Genomic DNA, 8,867 nt, shown 5'->3' on the forward strand with positions numbered 1-8,867 from the left:
TCTACAAGTGTGAAGAGTTCCATGATGAAATACATTATATGATGTAGGCTACACAAAAAAGACATAATCATGCATTTTTAGCACATGTACTCTTCACTATAGAAATTTATGATTTTCTTTTCTCTTTTGTAGCTCACATAACAACTTATATCATCATGAAAATTTACACACTTTGTAGACAACATCCCTATGTGCTTGTGCATCTTTTACAGAAATTTTTGGAACTTCAAAATGTGATTTTGAATCGTTTAAAATTTCAGGCTCCATGTAGCCAGCCCGGTAACCAAAACTCCACTCTTAGAACCGGAAATTGCCAAGGCAGGATATGTTTGGTACCGTGAAAACACCTGAGCTAATAATAACGTACATATTACTTAAATCACATCAATTAGTAAGTAGTATAAACCTCTTGCATCTGGTGAAAGCAGATGAGACGGTAGAATTGCAAGAACAGTGAACGTACGTCCCTTTTGTACATTACAGAGTTACAGTGTACATTTTCATCGGCACAAGGATGGATCATCTACTTGGGAGATGTGAGTTTGCTGGTGTCGCTGGACGAGTCCCCGCTCACCAGTTCGTGGAACGCCTCCACCTTCACGGGCGGCACCCGCATGCCGTAAGAGTTCCTACAACACGACAGGAATCAAAGGGTTGAAGCAGACGATGACATATAAAACCGGCCAAGAACCCTGAGATACTTACATCGATTGTGGCACTTGTTTGAACTGCTGGGCTAGCTGGGCTTGGGCGCTCTGGTTTCCAGACATGCCCAGCTGCTGCTGCTGCTGCGCTAGCTGGGCTTGGGCGCTCTGGTTTCCGGACATGCCCAGCTGCTGCTGAAACTGTTGCTGCTGCTGGTGTTGCTGCTGCTGGAGGAGCTGCTGCTGCTGCTGGTGGTGCTGCTGCTGCTGCTGGAGTTGCTGCTGCTGCTGTTGGAGTTGCTGCTGCTGCTGCGGCTGGAGTTGTTGCTGATGTTGCTGCTGCTGCGGCTGGAGCTGCTGCTGCTGCTGTTGCTGGTGCTGCTGTTGAAGCTGCAGTAGCTGCTGTTGCTGGACCTGCTTTTGTTGCTGCTGCTGCAGTAGCTGATGGTGCCTCAGCTGCTGCATCTGTTGTTGTTGTCTGGTGAGAGATCCGTACGGGCTATCTATTTGTGAATCCATGGTGTTCTCGAGCTTCACGTTTACCAGGGCCTGGGCTTTGTCCGACATCGTAAGAGCACCACGGGGACCCGTCATTTGGTTCCGCCTCATCCACTGTTGCTGCTGCAGCAGCTGGTGCTGCTGCTGTGCTGTCAGATTCTGGTTATGGATAGTCATTTGAGGAGTGTACTGCCTCTGGAGCTGCCAATTAAGCATATTAGCTATGTGTTAATGTTAGGCGGCAGCATGACAAAATGATGTTAGGGTTTCACAGAGAAGAAATTTCCGAGAATAGTAATAGTTTCAAGTGCGTATATCAATGATAAATAAAAAGAATAGCAGAGAACTGGGCAGTAGCCCATCGGGTAGGTGTCTTAATATTATTGTCCATGAGCTCCTCCCCATTGGATCACAATAAAAAGGAAAGAAACCATTTGCTTCAAACAGTGACTAACCAAACAAACAAATGTAGCAGAAGCAGAATAGTTCCCATCACTGTGATTAGTGACCATTCGAAACCAGCCCGATGTTACAAAACCAGCTGCTTCAGTGGGTGAATGTAGAGACTAAATTCTAGAACCACTCCCAGTTCAATGGGTAGCAAATCACAGTGAATGGTCAAACCCAACATTAGTTCTGGGAGTTGGTTCCAATTTGCAAGAATTAGCAGAATTTTTCTATAGGAGACTGAACAATTAGAAGAATAAGGAGGCCTACTCTGAGGTACGAACATTGGTTTGCAACCCGTTCTAGCTAAATCTCAAAGGTACTTGCGCTAATATTAATTTGTAAGTGCCTCTAAAAATAGAAGTATCAGCAAGATTACACAGCTGTAATGATGACCAGCCAGACACCAATATCCATCCCCATCAAGTAAATTTACTTGCGGGCAGCTTAGCCAAAGAGCTTGTTTACAGTTAATAATAGATGGCCTTCTGTTCGGGACGTTCTTATAAACGCCTCAGAACAGCATCTAAGGCATTTTATCAGGTTCGCCCCAAATCATCTCTAGCTTAAGGCATTTTTCCAAAACGCCTCGGACTGGATGAAGCTTACAGGGCATTTTTTGCAAATCGCCACAAACCAGACATAGATTTGGAGGCGTTTTCTGGAAAGCCTCTAATTGATGCAGGTTTTGAGGCGTTCGTAAGAAACACCTCCTAATGGATACTCCTGGGTGTCGTCGTTAATGGAGGGGACATGCCCGTGTATGTATCAGTAAAAAGGGCATATGAATTTCTTGCCAATAACATTACCTTTCTTGGTCTGGTGGTAAGGACGCTACGATGTTTTCCAGCCAATGCAGCGTTCGAATCATGCGTGCCCATCTATTTATACTGTGTGTTTTTTTTGTTCTCACGAGGTTGTTTTAGTCCCATACTGCTTGGCGAGAAAGAGTTGGAGGTAGTTAAAAGGCGTAAACGTAGTTCAGAAATGGCAAGTACTGATGACATTTCTCTCGCTACTGGGCTTGTCTAGCCAAATTTAATTTAAAGTCTCAGCCCTGAAAGAGAGATAGATAGCCATTTAGCACAGAAAAGATACAAAGAGATAAAGAGAAGACCCCACGGTGTTTGTTTGTTCTGTTTTTCAATTTTGATCGACAAGTTTACGGCGCTTTGGGAAATCACCCGGAAACCTCGTTTGTGGAGTCTGTAAAACGCCGCTGAATGCCAGATCTTTCCAGGCGTTACTAGAAAACGCCTCGGTTGACTTTCCCCTTCATGAGCTTCTCTACCATTTTATAGAAATGCCACACAAAATAATTGGAGGCATTTTTTCGTCTTCTAGAGGTGTTTTAGGTGCCGTGTAATACCATACGTGTTGTAGTGTTAGTTGGCTGAATCCATCAACTTTGCATGATTGTGGGTACAGGCATTTTAGATGCCGTGTAATACCATACGTACTGTAGTGTTAGTTGGCTGAATCCATCAACTTTGCATGATTGTGGGTACAGGCTTTTTAAATATAGTATAAACAAATAATCCTACCGAGTAAGGAAGAAATTATGACAGTAGCGTACAGAAATGGTAGGAAAAAAAGGTAAGCAATGTATACACAACATAAAGTATGGTAACCAGCAGTAGTTGCCAACCTGTTGGGCTTGAAGGAGATTATTTTGATTTTGTACTTGAGCATCTTGATGAACTGGGTGGCTAGCCACTCTACTGCCCATCTTTGTAATCTCCATCAAGGGTCCAATGTTACTAAATGTTACATCAAAAAAGGAAATCATGAGCTCAACAGTTTATTTGCTAAACAACATATGCATTGAAATGTGTACAGCTCTGCCATCAAAATAAACCAATTCTATTAGCAGAGTACCTCAATTAGTTAAGCCGTACTGTAGATTTTTCATTTTCAAAAACTAAATGTCATTATAACCACTTGCACGTTTTCCCTACTTCTCTTGTTAAATACTCAACTTACCTAGGACCTTGCATATTGGATAGTGAAACCTTTCCCAAGCTCAAACATTTCTCTTCTAGTCAGGGACAGGGCACAGTTAAGTGGTTTCTTTGTCAAAGAGATAATTACTTAAAACAACAAGTTCCTGAGTGCCATAATACAATTCCAGAGCTACCAAGTTCAAATGTTGGGCTAAACTGTAATACGGTACCCTGAAGTGGTGGTTTTTAGTAATGAACTCTTTGTGCAATATTATTAGAGAAGCATATATATTGTTCTATATGACCCTGTCCTAAAACAAGTTGCACCTAGTGGAGTTGGCACAATCTAGCATCACTCAAAGCAATATTAGAAGATTAAGGTATTTATGAGCTCATACCGTGGGTAGTTATTAACCATAAAGATAGAACTGTGTCAGTATGGACACACAGGAGTTAGGATGAAGGTGTAGAAGTGCATGCTCTAGCCAATGCAACCAAAAGACCGATCTGAGAGAGAGGGCCGGACATTATACTCCAACACTCCCCCTCACGTCTATGCTCCTTTGGAGCTATATGACGCGGGCAGCGGAAGCGGGGGCAGGCCGCAATTATTTATTGCGTTTACTGGGTTTTGAACCCTGAACCTGTTGGTTGTAAGTTTATGCACCTACTCCCTCCGTCCGTGAATAAGTGTACATCTAGGATTTGTCTTAAGTCAAAGTTTTAAAACTTTGATCAACTTTATAGGAAAAAGTAGCAGCATTTATGACACTAAATTAGTATCACTAGATTTGTTTTGAAATGTATTTTCATAATATACCAATTTGATGTCATATATACTACTACTCTTTTCTAAAAAGTTGATCAAAATTATAAAATTTTGACTTAGGACAAATGGTAGAAGTACACTTATTCACGGACGGAGGGAGTAACCAGTTCATCCATCAGACCGATCTGATGGATGAGACTAGGCAGCACATTATACGTCAACACTCCCCCTCACGCGTGGCTCCCTCAGGCCTAAACGTGGACCGAAAGTGGGCTGCAATTTAATTGCGCCAGCCGGGTCTTGAACTCAAGACCTCTTGGCTCTGATACCATGTAGAAGTGCATGCTCTAGCTAATGCAACCAAAAGACCGATCTGAGAGAGAGGGCCGGACATTATACTCCAACAGAAGGGAGCTAGATCAAGAATATCATTTTCGGTCAAAAGTGTGTCACATTCACAGATCTGCTAAAATGCTAATGCATAATAAATTGCATAATGTGGAAAGTAATATTATAGGAAACCATGCTGACATGGTCAAATCTACTGTTAGGACAGCAGAAATAAGGAAAACATTATAGTGAGGGTGTGAAACTGAAACAAATAAATGAACCTTTAAAGAGATGTCAAGAGAAGTTATCACTGTTTATCCTAACCATTCTCAGTGAAGCAAAGTGGCATGGTCCCGTTTGCGACCATGACGTATCCAGCAAATCAGCGGTGAAGATCAGGAATGAAGTCATAACTAGGGAAAACATGGGAAGCAGGCATACTAAACTTGACAGTGCATGCTCAGAGACCATTGTCAGTGACACAAGGTAGAACAGTATTGTGAAGCTTGGTGAAAAAGGTGTTAGCTGGCATGCCCTACTAAGTATGGCCACATGGGAAAATTTAACTCCATGTGCGGGGAACATGCAAAACATGTACCTGAACCCTACCAAACAGTGATCAATGCAGATAAAATCTCCTTTTCCCTGACAACCTTGTGTATATCTCCCCTCCCATTTTGATTTTGCCTTCTTCCTCACCAACATGTCAGGGTTGCGGGGGGAGGTAAGTCCAATAACAACACCAACGTGGTATACTACTGGCGCGGAAGTTCAGCTGATTTCTCCCATTCAATACTAGTGACACATAGAAGGGCAGGCCTGGCACAGTGGTAGAGTCTCTCCACTTGTGGCCTGGAGGTCCTGGGTTCAAACCAGCCTCCTTGCAATTATGCAAGGGTAAGGCTGTCTAGAAATTATGCCTGTCATGAGTTAACTTGAGAAAAATTCAGGGTCCATTCTTTTAAAACTAGGTATTGTTCCCATTCATTAGTACATTTATCAGCATATTTGTCAGAGCAGCAATATGATTTCAGATAGAAAAACAAAAATGTTTATTTTTAAGCAGGTCATATGCCATAAAGTTCTTTTCTTTTATCTACAGAATACTGACAAGAACGCAAGGAGTACAAACAGAACAAGAAAGAAAATGTAAACAAAAAAGGCTACAGGTATACAAACAGAACAAGAAAGAAACATGTATACAAAAAAAGGCTCAGCATACCTGTAGCCAACAGTCTGTAGGAACATCTTAAGAAGCTCAATGGACGAAAATTGTTTCCTGTAGCTGTCAGTTATAAGTTTCAAATTGCGCCCTAGCTTAGAGATGTGCTTAACAATGATATCTGAAAAATCATCAACAGACCCTGCAGTTCCACTTTCAAAGCCTGCAACCGCTAAGTATCGAGCAACCAACTTCCGTGTGATAAGCAATGCTTGTTCTTGACTTAAAGATTTTCCTTCTACTTTAGATACATCCTTCCCTCTATATTTGTTTCCTGTCTTGTAGTACTCAGGCATCATTCCAAACCTTTCGAGCATTGCAGTGTTGCGACTAACAGGTGCCGGTAAATTATCAAGAACACCGTGAACTTCAATTTTATTGCTGATAGATATCCCACTCTCTCTAGGGATTGCACTTTCTGGAACACAGTCAGCTGGAAATTGTATTTCCGGGATGAAAGGATCATCTGTTAAATTACTGAATTCCCCATTTTCCAACATAATGTTGGGACCCTGATTGTCCATAAACACAGTCCTCTTCCTTTTATGCACACTGCAAACCTTAAGATAGTCAGACATTCCCTCTGGTGTTCTCTTTGGCATTTCTTTGTCATCTGGGCGAAACTTGCCATGCAATGTCCTGAACTTTTCAGCATATTGCTTGTACCATGTGCCAGCTAACTCATCATGTCGCTTGTGCCTTTGAGATAACATCGAACTCTCCCTGCTTGGACTAAACGCAGTTCCAGATTGCATCTGCAGAACAAGAACAGTTATAACCATCAGAATATAACATAGGAATGGAACTCTTGCCCTCTTAGTTAGCATATACCACCCAAAAATGCTATAGAGAGTTAATATAGCAAACTGAGAAGAAATATGGATGTGTTTTATAGCAATTAAGGAACACATTCAACAGTCAGGTATGTAACTAGGTTGGCAGCATGAAATATGTAACATTTAATTTTAATATGAGACCAACGTGTAGCATATGATAGGAAATGAAACAGGTTATAACACGGCAAGTAGGGTGAAAGTGAGATCTATTCAACATGTCCCCATCAAGAACCTAGTTTCAAAGTTTTTGAACAAAATAGGTCGAACCATTCCTACAACTATGGCGCAGGAGGCTTTCAGGAAACCATGTGTAGGATCAAGATAAGCAACAATAGCAACAGTCTCTATTATATAAAAAAAAGGTTCTTTGAACATGTCATGAAAAAACTGTGACAAGGGTTCATAACTTGGGAAATTACTATAAGATGTTTCAAACAGAAATAAATATCAGGCAGCAAAAACAAGCTTTTGAAAAAGATTTGCATATATCAGCGGATACTAAGACAAACAAACATTAAATGGGGAATATAACTATACTTGATGTTGAGTGTTATCTTCCTGCTCATCTTCCAACGAGAAATAAATATCATCTCCATGAAGCTGAAGATCTGGGATCAACAAAAAGGAAAATCACGATCAATAATGGCAGACATTTAAGCCCTAGCAGATAGCAACCTAGATCGATATTACACCATTTCCTCCAAGTCGAATATTAATCATTTCTTATCAACAACTAGTTATTATTCAAATCTTGAGCTAGCACATTTTGTCACCTTTTTCTGCATCTGACATCGGCACAGACATTTAGGACATCCAACAGAACTTAACCAATAGAAGAAGAGAAAACATGGTCTTGACTTAAATTCCAAAGCAGTTACAATTGCAACTAATAACACCTCTTAAGAAAAGAAAAAAACATGCAAGATATGCTACATTTCAAGCCACGATACCATTTCAAATCCAAATAACTACAGCAGGCCTCAGACATTAAAATTGAACTCACGGATAACATTTCAATCCTCGGTTACTAATCAGTAAGAGATAGTAATCAGTTGGAGAAGTAGGCAAACACCCGATAATAGGGTGTAACCAAAACACATCGATCTATGATGAATGGCACCACATCCCACTGAAGACACTGGAATGTACACATTGATCATCCCCATGAAACCTAGAACACCATGTAACCAAGTCAACCTCGCCTACAAATTTCTAGCTCGGATTCTTCAGACCCCAGGCCCAGTGGTTCATGCCAGCAAAGGATTTCCCCAAATCTCAGCAACAGAGTGGCGCGAGCGGTGGTGGTGGAGGAGGAAGAGGCTTCACTCACAGCTGGCGTTGAGGGAGTGGGGGCCGGCGGTGAAGGCGCCGGCGCGGAGGACGAGCGCGGCGGAGGCCTTGTCGAAGAGGAGCGCGCGGACGCGGAGCTGGAGGAGGAGGAGCTGGCGCGGGGGCGAGGAGGATGAGGAGGAGGAGGGGCAGAGGAAGGCGTCCCAGGTGGAGGCGGACGCGAGGTGCGGCGCGAGGGAGGCGTGGGCGCCGTCGCCGAGCCACGCACGCCACGCGCCGCAGGCCTCCAGCCGCCGCGCCAGCTCGTAGCCGCGGCCGTCGTCGCCCAGCAGATGAGCCGCCGCCGCCATCCCGCGCGACGGAGGGTCACGATCGGGCTGCGCGTCTGGCGCGGGCGGGGCGCCGGGATCTCCTCGGTCGCCGCGGGGAGGGAGCTCGGGCGGAGGTGGGAGCTGCGCGGCCGGAGTTGGGGACGAAGGGGAAGGCGCGTGTCTGGGAAATTTTGGCCCGTTGGGTTGTGCTGCTGGTAGACATCTGGCCTGTGCTGCTATTGGGCTGTAACAACCACCCTGAGTCCAGGATATTTTTTTGACTTCTCCAACATGGACATAGGCATAGGCATAGCTGTAACTACTAGTGATTCTAAAGGAAAAAAAAAAACTAGTACTAGTAGTTTTACTTCTTGTTCTTTCAGTTTTGAGTCTAGGGCTTCAAATGCTGAGGCGCACAGTCTCGCGAAACATTCTCTTACTCTAGATTTTGGTCATTAGTTGGTCACCTTGAAATGTAGACATTGTGATGCAGTAATAAAGTTCGTGAGTTTGCGTAAAAAAAGAAAATGATTAACATCAACCAGTGGATTATCACGCTCGCATCCGCCGTCTTAGT

At 43.2% G+C, this 8,867-nt stretch overlaps 1 protein-coding gene across 1 annotated transcript; it reads right to left on the bottom strand.

The window, feature by feature from the left end:
• Positions 1-353: 353 nt before the first annotated feature.
• Positions 354-8,510, bottom strand: LOC125510993 (uncharacterized). The gene is made up of 6 exons (XM_048676279.2): positions 8,020-8,510; positions 7,227-7,297; positions 5,854-6,608; positions 3,238-3,349; positions 706-1,343; positions 354-629 (listed from the first exon to the last, which is right to left on the bottom strand). The coding sequence occupies exons 1-6, from the start codon at positions 8,327-8,329 to the stop codon at positions 524-526; spliced, it is 1,992 nt and encodes a 663-aa protein (XP_048532236.2). The 5' UTR covers positions 8,330-8,510; the 3' UTR covers positions 354-523.
• Positions 8,511-8,867: the final 357 nt, after the last annotated feature.

This window comes from Triticum urartu, chromosome 5A (genome assembly GCF_056163025.1).
Source record: "Triticum urartu cultivar PI428250 chromosome 5A, HENAU_Tu73, whole genome shotgun sequence".
Lineage (NCBI taxonomy): Eukaryota > Viridiplantae > Streptophyta > Magnoliopsida > Poales > Poaceae > Triticum > Triticum urartu.

Coding starts and splice junctions, on each gene's coding strand:
- LOC125510993 (XM_048676279.2), bottom strand. CDS start 8,329: ATGGCGGCGGCGGCTCATCTGCTGGGCGACGACGGCCGCGGCTACGAG. Junction 3,350..5,853: donor CTACAGACTGTTGGCTACAG/GTATGCTGAGCC, acceptor TGTAACATTTAG/TAACATTGGACCCTTGATGG. Junction 1,344..3,237: donor ATCTCCTTCAAGCCCAACAG/GTTGGCAACTAC, acceptor CTTAATTGGCAG/CTCCAGAGGCAGTACACTCC.